The sequence below is a fragment of the Belonocnema kinseyi genome, chromosome 3, assembly GCF_010883055.1.
Source record: "Belonocnema kinseyi isolate 2016_QV_RU_SX_M_011 chromosome 3, B_treatae_v1, whole genome shotgun sequence".
In the NCBI taxonomy this organism is placed as follows: domain Eukaryota; kingdom Metazoa; phylum Arthropoda; class Insecta; order Hymenoptera; family Cynipidae; genus Belonocnema; species Belonocnema kinseyi.
Window position 1 is genome coordinate 14,860,603 of NC_046659.1, and position 14,075 is coordinate 14,874,677.

Below are 14,075 nucleotides of genomic sequence, written 5' to 3' on the forward strand. Positions count from 1 at the left end.
GATTGACCAAGTGTATAGAGCTCCAAGGAGATTATGTTGAAAAATAAAAAAAAATTGTTTTTATACTTCATTCTAAGGACTTATTGAACTACCCTCGTAGCATGGTCTTCAGAGAATCTTAAAATCGAATATTTTTCAATTTTGAAAATAAATCTATGAAAAAAAGTGTTGGAAAAAATATTTGAAAAAAATTGTATACAAAAAGCTTACATTTAAAACATATCACAGGATATTGGCAGAGATTTAATATTTTTGAGATTTAAAAAAGAATGGAAAATATCTTCCAAATACCGATAAATAAAGAACCTCAAAAAAATTAATCCCAAACTTCTAAATAGATTATGATAGATTCCATAAAACGTTTAGTTTTATGTATCAAAACACGCGTTTTATTATCTAGTTAAATAATATTATTATAAAAATCAATTAATATTTCATGTTTAATACTTTTACAAAATACATTCTTGAGATACAAATTTTCTATTATTTTTTTAAATAAATAATGATGAACTCTTAATATATTATATAGCCAATCTATGCGTTTGGCAAAAAATGCTGCCAGCGGGAGTAATATTCAAACTTTATTTTTAAAAAACCTGTTTCTCATTTAATAAAAAATTCTTCCTTTTCGGAATAAAATAATGAGTTAATAAAGAATCAAAATATATTTTTATCTCATTTCATGCCACATCCCTATTACAAGGTTTGAATACGCTTTATTAAATTTTTACAGTTATACTAAACAAGCTTGTTCAAAGAATTAGGCCTGTACGGAGAGAGATGTACGAACAGCGTACCTCGAAAAAAGGTGTAGCAGGCTGCCGAGAGAATCAGCTAATTGACAGGTGCGTCTGCGATGACCGTAATGCTTTTGATTCAATCTCTTCTAGACTTATCATCTGTGGAACTATTTGGAAAACTTGAGTTAGTATCTCATCTGAAAATTATCGTGTTACAACGAAAAGCGTCATCTTTATGAGCACAGTGGTCAAAAATCAGAAAAAGGTGGCTAAAAGTCTAAAATGTTTATAAAATGGGCTAACGGCCAATTCAATATGGCGGATTCAATATGACGGACGAGTATGCTAAATAAATTTATAATTTTTCTAAAAATTGGTGTCATGGGTGTTTCAAGATCGCTAATTACTAATCCAAAGTCCAAAACTAAGAAAAACAAAATATGGATCCGTTATGGCGAGCGAGTATGCTAAATAAACTTTTTATTATTTTAAAAATTAATATAAGGTGGTTTTTGAGCTCACTCATTACGAATCCGATGTCAAAAATAAAGAAAACAGGAAACTATGGATCCAATAGAGCCGATATTTATGACGGTCCTAAAAAGTCATGATCTATATACGTTTTTGTTAAATATTTTTTTTTTACTTGACTGTCTTATTGTATAGAATTTTTTTTCTTTGAAGCTTTAAAGAAACTGGCGAAACATTAAAAAATTGGGCAAACAATTAATATAGTATGGTACATCCTTTAAAAATATCAGAACGAAGCTTAATGTTGATCCATTTTCACACTCGTTTATCATCAGTGTACAGTATGACTTGAATACTATCCTGGCGACTTGCGTACCCTGTCATTATTTTGCGATTTTACTGAGAAATACTTTGATATTCCTTTTCATAATGTTTGACATCTCAAGAACGATGCCTAACTTTTCAAAAACATTTTTTTCTATAATGTCTACGCATTCTTATTGTCCTTCGAGTTAATTGAAATTTTACGAGATCGAATATTTCCGTCCTGCTCATTGAAAGAGCCTTATTGTGAGGTACAGCTTCTAAAAATGTACCGAAAATATGTTTTAATTACAACAATATGGGATAACTGGACATAGCAATGCGAAGGGTCACCGTTTAGTAATGGTAAGTTCAAGTTAATTTTAGGTTAGGTTTGCATAAATATAAGGTCAAAATTACTTTTTTTAAATAAATATTTGGGGATGATCATGTCTAGTGAACCCACCTAAAATTATCATTTTTTTCATCGGGTAGAAACATGGATGAATTATAAGCCTAATGGACGCATATTATTTAACCAAACCTGTTGTCAATATGCAGGGGCTTGAAGTTTTCACTTTTTCATGTAGTTGACTTATATGCAGCTTGAAATAAAAAATTGAGATTGAACTCAAAACAGCAGCTATCCGCAGCTGGGTTTTTGATACGTAATAGGAACAAGCCTAATCATTATCTAAAACTAAATATCTCGCTGGAACTCAGTGGAACATATTTTATATTCATCAAATTATATTACTTCTCGTTTTTTCTTCGAGATGATTTCAATCGACTTTACATGATCTTGTCAATCACAATAAATAAAATCATGATTCACAAATTAAATAATATTGAAGTACTTACATTTCAGAGACGATTCCATGTTAGAAAACAAAATTTTTCTCATTATTTGTAGAGGGGTAGGGACCGTTCTAGATTACTTTTTTTCGTACGATCAGCAAACTTGCGGCTAGAGCGCAGAAGCCTGTGAAATTGGTTTCGCTCCTTGTTTTGTCTTACGAATTACAGTGTTATATCCAATTCTCACTATCGACATTGAAAATCAACACTTAAATCCGGAAATTGACATTTTTCACTCACAAATATGAAACAAGATACGATGTCTGACGTCACAGTATCAAGTGAGGGTCAGCATATTCAAAGCTTCTTGGAAATGGGCGCTTTAATTTCATCAAATTTATTGAAAAAGAAAATATACAAAGTGTAGAATTTTTAAAAATTATCACTCAGTTTGTCAAAGCCTTCGATGGGATCAAGATCATCTTGACTTATACACCTCGAAATCAAATGCTACAAGCAACTACATACAATCTGAATTCATCATTCACAAAACAAATTATCGTCTTTCCTGAATTTAAAAAAGACGGAAAGCTCCCCTCAGCAGTGAAACTGCATGCCAGTCATCCTCGTGCAAGTATAACCCTGAATATTGAAGAGTGGAAATAACTTAAAAGGTACTTTAACCTCATGACACTCTTTTTTGATGACCAAGATAAGCAACAATGAATCGACTGTGGAAATATCCATATACACATGACTAGATATTTTGGAAATTATATAGTGGCTTTGGAGCAAATTGAAGAAACGCAAAAATATTATCCATTTGTACTGAAAAAAATAACGCAAAAGTTCAAAGTGTCAAGTCTTATATACTGAAAAATTATGTAAGTTTGAAGAGTAAGGAAGTGAAGAAGTGATTGAGAAATTTTCAGAACTCAGATGTGCGAATGGCACATTTATACCTTTCTGAATAACGTGCTTAAATTTACTCACACGTACTTTGTCACCAACTTTAAATTTAGCTTTATCAACTGCTTGTTTCCTATTCTAATTTTTGTATACGTTAAACAAAAATTTTTTCTGATCTTGTAAAGAAACATCTTTTGGTTTCATTCTAATTGTCTGATGGGTAGTATCGTTGTAAAATGAAATTAAATCTTTCAAAATATCTATCCACTTATAATTACCCTGCAAGCAAAATTGCATCCACATTTTATTTTTTAAAGTACGATTAAATCGCTCGCAAATTGATGCGCCAGTTCTTAAGTTGAATCCACATCAACTTTCAAAATATGTAATATTTTAATTGTGGAAGTTTCTGGAGTTTCAATCATCATGTTATTATTAACAACTTTAGTTCGGAAGGAAGCTATGACATCATGCAGAGTTTGAATTTCTTGCTGTAATACGTGTTGCATTATACTTAAATTTACTGAATCATCTAAATCTTTTGCATCAGCTACACTGCACAGCTTTTTCTTTTCGATACCATCCCAGCAAACATGGTTACAGAACAGATTTGTGACTGTTCTAGAACACAAAAGAACGTGTTCTAGAACTCAGTTACCAGTGTTATGTAGCAATTCTGTAACAGACCTGGAACGCTGTGAAACCCGATCCTTAACAGATCTAGAACGCTTGAAAACCGATCTGTAACATTTTTAGAACAATGCTCAAACTCAATTGCAAATTTTGTATAACAAATATATATCAGATCAAGAACCGCTGTGACAACCGATCTGTAATATTTCTAGAACAATTGTAGAACTTTGGTACGCTGCGTTGTGAAAATTCTAGGACAATTCTATAACATTTTTATAACAATTTTAAAACTCTGATGTATCTAATACGTAACAGTTTTATGTACCCCTCAAAGCAATGGGATAACCCGGGGTATTTGATTTAACCCCATTTATATCCCGGGTTATTCCGGTGATGAGCCGTCGGAATATCCTGCGAGGCGGAAGTTTTTATATCCCCATGGATATTCGCAAGGTTTAGTTCTTGACCGTAGTGCAATGGAAGATTCTCGCCCTGGAGGAACCGCCTCGATGATCACGGTAGCTTCGACGCCAGACAAATATGCTTCTCGCCGCCTCGACTCCTCTCTTAAACACTCAACTCTTTATTTCAGTTCCAAGAAAGGCAAATCGCTGCGCTAACTGACACACTACGGCCGAACCACGGCTCTAGGCGGCAAGATTCAAATATTCAAATAATAAATTTAATCTTTTTGTGTCAAATCTTTTACCCATTAATCATGATTTATCATTTATACCATCATGATTTTTAGAAACATAAATATACGAACTTATTCATTAGAGCTAGGATAAGATAATTATTTGTTTAACTCGATAATTAATAATAAATGTTGTGCATTATCAGAATGTGATTGAGTTTCCATGAAAGTTTCGATTAAGTCAGTTTTTTTTCAGAAATTTCTATTTTCAATTTTCTTGTATTATATTTTGAAGATCACAACTTTTTTCACAACTTTGGGTTACTTTAATCATTTGCACCAGAAATAGTTATTTTTAATTAAAAAAATCATTAGAATTCAAAGAAGATGAAACTTTTTTGGACAATTCGAGGTAAAAGTAACGGTTTTACTGAAAATGTTGATAAGGATTTCAAAAAAGATTAAAATTTGTAGTACATTTTAAGGTTATATTAAAATAAAGTATCACTTATGCTGTTAATTGATAAAATTGGTTTCTTTATTTTTATTTATTACTTTCCTTCAGCGAAGGCTTTAGCCCAATTATTTCTAATGTGTAGAAATAATTTAAAAAAATTAAAAATTGCCTTATAATTTCGTTCGGATTGCTGTGGAAAACAAAACATTCTGTCCTTATAAGGACTGTAAAAGCTACATCATACATTCATCATACATTCATTGTGATTAAGAGATAACTTTTCGCTCTTTATTTATACGTGCTTTCTAAGTTGATAGATAATCAATTAACAACGTTTAGATGATAATTAGACTAGATAGATCTAAAATTTAGGAATCCGAACGAAATTAAGAGTATTTTATTGTATTAAAATAAATTTGAAATATCGAAAAATGTCCCAAAATGTCTTTAGGATACGTTAAATTATAAATTTAAATATTTTTATAGAACTTCTCACGAGGCAAAACATTGGAGAACGTCCTTACGAGATTTCCACGATATTGCGATAACGACGTATGTCCGTATCGTAAACTTATCTTTAAATATCTCTCACATATTTTAATGAGAGAGAGAGAGATAATACTTAGTTATTTAGAACTCAGTGCACGTGCTCTTAATATATTCAATATGTTATTTTATGATCTTGGATTGAAAAAATATATTTTTGTTTATGTTAATAGAATTTCATTATTAAAAAACGTATTAATACTTTGATGAATGTTTATCTGTGCTCTGATACAGAATGTTAGTATTCTTCAATTATAATTACAAAACTGCTTTGCTTCTTTTTAAATAAATTTTATTGAGAAAAGACAACATGGTAGAACCATTCTTTCTTCCCGACATCAGTTATAAAAATAGCTAATTTATTATTTTATTTAAGGAATTTAACCCATAAAGATCGCCTTACTTTGGTATAACGTTGAGGTCCTCATGGGGTCGTTGAAAACCCCAGCTGTAATTTTTTATTGCTTGGAAGCTTTTTAATATTTTGGCGTGGAATTTTATCAGGCATTCCCTTAAGTGCCTTGTTATGAGATAATTTTACTTGTTAAATCATTTTTTTTTATTTTAGAACACTGAAAACAAAATTTAAAACTGAAGAGTAATGAACTTCGTAAATTTCAATATAAAGTGTCAGGTCACTATCGACCCCATGGGGACCTTTAAGGGTTAATGTAATAGTTTCCCACGGAATTTCGAAGTAACATTTGGATGGCTCAATGAAGATAGTAAGGTTAATAATAATAATAATAATAATAATAATAATAATAATAATATTGGCTCAGTTGGTTAGACACTCGGATTTCACCTCAGAGGTCCAGGGTTCGATCCCTGAGCCGGTGCCTCTAGAAATTTTTCAATGTACCTTTACCGAGGTTCTGGTGGTTCGGAACCCACCTTAAGCTGCAGGTCCCCCCATCGTGTACTTGACTGCAACCCAGTCCGTCAATGATGGGGTAAAACCAGGCTTTGTCCAATATGTCTGGGCAGACTACTCTCATCAGATCACTTGATTGCATTATAAAAATGCGTCCGTGACTGATGATATATACCGGGACAGCCCCGTGCAAAAATGATCAAATCAAAAAATCCAACTCTAACCAAAAATGCCTTCGACATATTGGGCAGTTTAAGCCTGTGACAACATTTCGCCACAGAAATGTTTTTACTTCATAAAAATTCAGAGGCGACATACAGAGGTGACTGTTGTCACCTCCAACGCTCGTGGCCGCTTGTAATTGTATACCTACAACATCATCGCAGGAGGTTTTAACCATCGTATTAAATTATTTGAATTAACTTATAACATTCTAATCCCATCAGTAACTTTACTTAGTCCGTGGCTATGATGTATAACCGGGTTTACCCGAGTAAAAGTTTAATGAAAACACATAATAATAATTGTAATAATAATAACCCTACCAAAGGTGTTCCGCGTTGATGTCGCAGTAGGGCTTGAGCTCTCCTCTCATGAATTTGACGGCAATTTTGGCGGTAGCATTGCTACTAACAGGGTTTCCCATGCACAAATAGACTGATAACGAAGAGAAGAGGGACTGAGTAAAACACCATAACCCATCAATGAAAAATGGAGAATATATTAAAGACTTTGAAATGCTTGTCGCTTCCCGAGGATCGTCAGGGCGCCCCTGGAGCCACAGCTGGGGGCCACAGCATGCGGGACGGTGGCGACGGTGAGCTTCGAGATGGTCAGGCAGATCTCACTAACACAGCCACACAAAAAAATTGTACGGCTCTGGTAACAAGACACACGTATTCCTATGGATTTTGGGGCGCTGAATTCAAATTCGGTATCAAAAATCACGCATCACGTCATGGTTGAGCCATAGCCTCAAAAAATGACAAAAAATCATGCACTGTGGCAAAAAAATTTCAAAATAATGCCAGTGATGCAAATTTTCACTTTAAAAACATGTCGACAACTGTGAAGGGTCAACCCTTGCCTGATATCAACTTATTTAACATAACTTTACCCAACAGAACCTGACCTCACCTAACCTGAATTAACAGAAATTTATTGAACTACACGTAAAGCTCTGGAAGCATATTTTCCCAGTAGCAAATGTGTGCTACATCAAATGGGTCAACTCGAGCCTAACCTAGAAATAAATCTGACCTAGCCTAACCTAACCTAACCTAACCTCATGAAATACAATTAAACTGATTGTATTGTCCCGTTGTGTTTGCGGTACCGTTTCATTCAGCTTCGGCTTAACCTACATAGAGGTTTAACCTATCCTAACCTTACAAAACCTGACCTAACCTAACCAATTACGCTGGCAAACCTGTTCTTGCGTACTTTCATATTTTTACATTAATAGCAGTAAATGTCTGGAGTTTCGTAACCGCTTGTTGCTAGCATTATTCGCATGTGTCTGTAACCAGGGCACCTCCACGTGGTGACGATGGGCAACAGATCCACATTGGCTGAGTCCCTGGGTAAACGGCCTTCATGCCGTCATGACAGACACAGGTAAAGAGTGTATTACGATGCAGACAAAAACCTCAGTATCGGCGTCTGGTCAGGGTGGGAAAGCGGGCTCTCCGACGTCGTCATCATGCAACCGTAGCTCTTCGTCAATGGGTCACATGGTTGGTGTAGAGTCTCATGCTACAAGGAAAAAAATCGCGAGCACTTCTCAATCGCATGCCTGCAAGAATAGCTCAGATTCATTCTGTAACATTTGCAGAGAATGTGAAGTGAGCAGTTTGCGAAAATCAATCGACGAGGAAGTGGAAAGTCTTTGCGAAACGTGTTTTGACCGTAAATTGCTGCACTAAGAAACAAAATGGGTTCCTCACGTCATTTGCAATTCCTGCAGTCTTATGTTGTATCGTCTCAAAAATTCAAATAACGAAAAGTACCGCAAGTACTCTACACCAACCACATGGAAAAAACCCGTTATTGCGAAGGACTGCTACTTTTGCATGAATTCCGTCAAAGGGTTCAACGCCAAAAATAAAAATAATATTTCGTACATTAATGTGTGCACAGTCACAAGAGAAATTGAAATCAATAAAAATGCACGCCAGACTGATTAAAGAGCTTTAGACGATGATAGAATGGAACTTGAAAGTCAACGCCATGGATACGTTAGTGAAACCAGTGATCGAACAGAAAATAGTTCTGATGATTCCGATGAAAATGACGAAAAAGATGACGAATATGGCGTGCATAAAATGAAACTGAAGATTCCAATATTAGTGTCGCAACTAGAACTAAATGATTTTATTAGAGATCTTGGATTACCGAAAGACGGCGCTGAATTTGCCGCTTCATTTCTAAAAAGAAGAAATCTTCTGAGCCAAAGACAAAAGTTTCATTATTTTGCGACAGGGCCAAAGAATTCAGAAAGTTTTTCGTTAAAGATGAAGAGACTTCTTTAGTGTACTGCACTGACGTTAACGGACTAATGGACCACTTGAAGAAAAATGTGTACAGAGATGAAGAATGGCAACTTTTCATTGATTCGTAAAAACGCAGCATTAAGTCAGTTTTACTGCATAACATGAATACTTACGCTTCTATCCCTATTGCTCACTCAACGGGCATCAAAGAAGAATATAACAATATTAAAAAGCTTCTTGAAAAAGTTAATTACACGAATCACAAATGGCAAATATGTGGTGATCTCAAAATCATAACAATGATATTAGGCCAACAATCGGGTTTCACAAGAGAGCCATGCTTTATATGCCTGTGGAATAGTAGAGATCGAGCCAATCATTACAGCAAAAAACATTGGCCTTTAAGAGGTTCATTCAAACCTGGTTCTCATAATATCATCAAACAAAGCTTCGTTGATCCAGAAAAAATTTTACTACCACCCCTCCTAATTCCCTAATGTTTCAGATGCTAAATTGAAAGAAGGAGTCTTTCATGGACCACCGATTCGAATATTGACAAGAGATACTAATTTCGTGAGCCACATGACGAAAATTAAAATGGACGGTTAGGAAAGTTTTAAAGCAGTAAACGCAAATTTCCTCGGTAACAAAAAAAATCCAGACTACAAGAATATTGTTGCGAAAATGATAAGAATCTACAAAAAGTTAGGCTGCTTGATGAATTTACAACTTCACTTTCTACATTCCCATCTGGATAAGTTTCCAGAAAATGTTGGTGATTTCAGCGAAGAACAAGGGAAACGTTTTCATCAAGACATAAAAGTGATGGAACAACGATATCAGGATAGATGGGACGAGGTCATGATGGCTGATTTTTGCTGGATGTTGAAAAGGGAAACGATGTAGGTCTTAAACGTAAGCGTAACACTTTGCATCGTTCCTTCGAAGAAAAAAAGGACACGTTATAGCAGGCAGAAAATAGACTGAAGTAGGTCTATAAATCAATTTAAGTACGATTTAAAGCAAGATAAAATGTAAACACGAAAGATAGTATAAGTATATCCCTTAAGTTAAAGAAAAGCAGAGAGAAAAAATTTTTGAATAAAACTCTTATTCATTTGCATGTTTAAGTTACTGTTCTACATTTTAATTGATACAAATATTGTCAGGTTAATTGAAATGGGGTCAATTCTACTTGTAGTTTTAAGTTTCTTGAAATGAGTTATGTGGGTCTAAACTTTTAACCACCTTTAGTACAATTAAATGAATTTTATTGTGTTACAACGGGAACACTTAAGTTACGTTGTGTTGCGTTAAGCAAAATTTCGTTAGGTTCTGTTAAGTTAGATTCATTTGTAGGTTAAGATCGAGTTAATCTGTTAAATATAGCACAGATTTAAGACTGAGAACCGTACGCTTGCATAGCTACACGTGTGGCTGAATTTCATTCGGCTAGGTTAGGTTAGGTCAGGTTTTGTTAGGTTAGGATAGTTTAAACCTCTATGTAGGTTAAGCCGAAGCTGAATGAACCGGTACCGTAAACACAACGGGACAACACAATCAGTTCAATTGTGCTTCGTGAGGTTAGGTTAGGTTAGGCTAGGTTAGATTAATTTCTAGGTTAGGCTCGAGTTGACCCATTCGATGTTGCACACATTTGCTACTGGGAAAATATGCTTCCAGAGCTTTACGTGTAGTTCAATAAATTTCTGTTAATTCAGGTTAGGTGAGGTCAGGTTCTGTTGGGTAAAGTTATGTTAAATAAGTTGATATCAGGCAAAGGTTGATCCTTCACTGTTGTCGACATGTTTTTGAAGTGAAAATTTGCATCACTGGCATTATTTTGAAATTTATTTGCCTGAGTGCATGATTTTTCATCATTTTTTGAGTCTATGGCTCAACCATGACGTGATGGGTGATTTTTGATACCGAATTTGAATTCAGCGCCCCAAAATCCATAGGAATACGTGTGTCTTGTTACCAGATCCGCACACTTTTGTTTGTGTGTCTGCGTAATCAAACAGCTGGCCAGCAAGAACATCTGCGACAAACGGTAAGCAGTGGAAGATCAACTGTGCCTGCTGAGGATGCTTTGGCTGGCTCTGGCTATTTTCAGCCAACCACCTTGACAGAAATACCGTGGGAGAGCATCAATTGGGGTACTACAATGAAAGAGGAATTGGTGCGTTTCTATTACGAAAGTGGGAAGTTTGAAACAAAAATGGAAACAGGATACAATTTAATTACAAAATTTGCTGAAAAGTATTCTAATATACAAAAAGTCGCACTAAGAGATCTTATTGCTAAGGTGAAGGACATCAGGACTAATCTACATGTTACAGAAGACCAAGCAATGGAGATTAAACAACAGGTTGATTTGGCGTGGAAAAACGACGGCAATGAACATCAGGTAGAGAAAGCCGCGTCAAGCGGTCAAGTAGGAGCAATTGATGTTCTTCCTCAACCTAATGATGATCCAAAACCACTACATCCTCTAGAGCTGGATTAACTTATACAACCAGAGGCAGAAGCAGAGGTGCAGCAACCAAAAAAGCGACGAAAATGGACATCCCATATGAACAGAGATGTTATGCGCCTTTACTTTTTGACAAAGAAATGCGGGAAAAGTGTGAGAAGAGAATATCACAGACTCTTCTTATTTAAATACCCAGAGCTAGCCGCAAAAATAAATGAGTAGAATCTGGCAGATCAAAAACGCTCAATATCTGTAAACAGACTGCTTTCTGCTGTTGAAATAGCAGCTATCAAAATGGAAGTCGAACGGCAGCTTCCTATTGATGAGCTCGCCTTGGAAGATGTGGATAACGAATACTTGATTGATGCTGATGGTATAGGTGCTAGGGATAATGAACATCATGCACCGGATCCATTAGAACCACATGCGGATATTACTAACGATGATTTGGATAGGGAAATCTCAGAAAAACTACAGCACCTAGAAAGGAATTTTGGTCATGCTTTACTAGAGTTTAGATATGTAGAATCAACACTAAGGCATTCTCTGCCCAAAATTAACATTACAAATGATCTGCGTGCACTAATAGCACATCTCGACAGTAAGGTTTTACATACATATTTGAACGTAGCAGAAACTGCGTTAGAGGTGCAAACTCTTGTATACTGTATAGCTGTGGCAATCGTTAGAAGGTTGGTCCGGAAACCTAGGGCTGCAAATGCAGTTTTTGTCCCAGCAAGAGATGGAGATCCACCATGGAAGATCAGGCTGGATATGGATGTCAGCAAAGTAAGGTGCAAATTGGCTCGATTAACTCAATATAAAAAAGAAAATAGAACCAGAAAGCTGATGAACCATGTTACTAAAATCATCCATCCTCGGCACATTGAGCCATTCACACTAGCAATATTGGATGCAATTTTAGACTCTCAACAATTAAGACTTGATGTTCTTACTGCCAGACTGCGTCGGTAAAAGAAAAGTAATGCACGAAAGCAACAAAATCAAAACTCTTAGACAGATGAAAGAAGGTTCTATCGTGAACTGAGAGTAAAGCCAAATAACCACCAAGGCATCGAAGTCTCTTAATTAGAAGATATGACTAACTACTGGTCGGGTGTTTTGGGGAAAAATGAACAGATGCAATTTGGACACTGCATGGTTCAAACTGGAGGAAGCAAGGGCAAGCAATAGCACTGAAATGCAACTGACAAACATCACAGCTTTGGATGCTTCAGCAGTCTTGAAAAGGGTAAGTAATTGGCAAGTTCCAGGTCCGGACATGGTGCACAACTTCTGATACAAGTACCTGACGAGTGTGCATCTTGCGTTGGCAAGGTGTTTTGAGAAGATCATTGAACAACCAGATCTGATGCCAGGTTCTATGCTCCAAGGTACTACGCATATGCTACCAAAAAAACCAGACGCTCAAAATCCATCTGACTTTCGACCGATAGCCTGTCTTCAAACAATTTATAAATGTCTTACAGCGATCATTGCAGATAAGGTATATTCGCCTTGCGACGTGAATAACATTATTACAGAACAACCAACAGGATGTTGTAAAAACTCGCGCGGCTGTAAAGATCTAGTCACTATAGACGCTCTTACCAGGACTCAGGCTCGTAAGCATCAATTAAACTTACACATGGAATACACTGACTACAAGCAAGCGTTTCCTTCCGTGACGCATGGCTATTTGCTTCAAGTCTTAAAACTTTACAAACTCTGCCCACGCAATATTGACGTTCTAAGCCATGCGATGAGGCTCTGGGGTACAAGAATCAAGTATTTTGATCATGGAGAATCAAGGATAACAAGATCAAGACGCTTTACGACGGGTATAGTTCAAGGAGACTCCTTCAGCGCACTATGGTTCTGTTCAGCGTTTCATCGATTTAACACTAAACAGCATATCTCATGGACCGCAGAGTTAGAGAAGGAGTTCGAAAATGACATCCAGGCAATGGCTCTAGGTGAATCATATGAATATCTGGGGATTCTTGAATCTAAGGTTATTCAACATACGATGGTTAAGACAAGCCTAACGAATACCTTCCCTACGAGACTCAGATTGATTATGAAGAGTTTTCTCAACTCAGCAAACAAAATCAGGGCAATCAGACATATGCCATCCCTGTCCTCACGTACTCCTTCGGGCTCGTAAAATGGTCTAACACCGACCTTGGAAATTTAAACAGAATTGTTCGCGTAGAAATGACAAAGCACCGAATGCACCACATAAATTCAGCGATTGAAAGGGTAGTTCTATCACAGCATTTAGGGCGTAGGATCTTGACTACACGCCCTTAAATTTGTCCTCAGATGGGGTCTTGAATATCAGGGCAGAAGCAAAAAACTTTCAAAAACTTTTGTGTTCCACCAGGGGTACCAGTTGTAACATAATTTCACTTTTTCGACAGGATTTATTATTTCAAAACATTTTGTTTATAGTAAACCATTAATGAATGCGCATGTAATTATCGGTATTCCTTTAATTCGATCCCGTTTCACGTAATTGCTACATTCTTACGATACATATAATCATTTTGGTTATAAATTTATGACAGGTCATTCAATAGCGTAAAACGAGGGTGGATCAAATATAAACCGGAATTTTACAAATACTTTTCTTACCCAATCGCAAGCACTCTCACAGTGTAGGTTCTTGTAATGTAGTGTATTAGGAGTGGGTAAAACGCTTGGTGAGCTGTTTGACTCAGTCAATTCGTCAGTACA

The 14,075-nt window shown here is 35.9% G+C and overlaps 1 protein-coding gene and 1 pseudogene across 14 annotated transcripts in view; both read right to left on the reverse strand.

Annotated features, from left to right (window-relative positions):
• Window positions 1-14,075, reverse strand: part of LOC117170335 (furin-like protease 1) — a 1,188,597-nt gene that overhangs the window by 74,919 nt on the left and 1,099,603 nt on the right. The window contains exon 14 of one of the 14 annotated variants that reach the window (XM_033357068.1): window positions 761-907. The exons of the other annotated variants lie outside the window; for them this stretch is intronic. Coding sequence (XP_033212959.1) covers window positions 831-907 — 77 coding nt within the window. The 3' untranslated portion in view covers window positions 761-830. Of the gene's footprint in view, window positions 1-760; window positions 908-14,075 lie in introns of those variants that run through there. 14 annotated transcript variants of the gene reach the window in all.
• On the reverse strand, window positions 4,268-4,396 carry LOC117170427 (annotated as a pseudogene).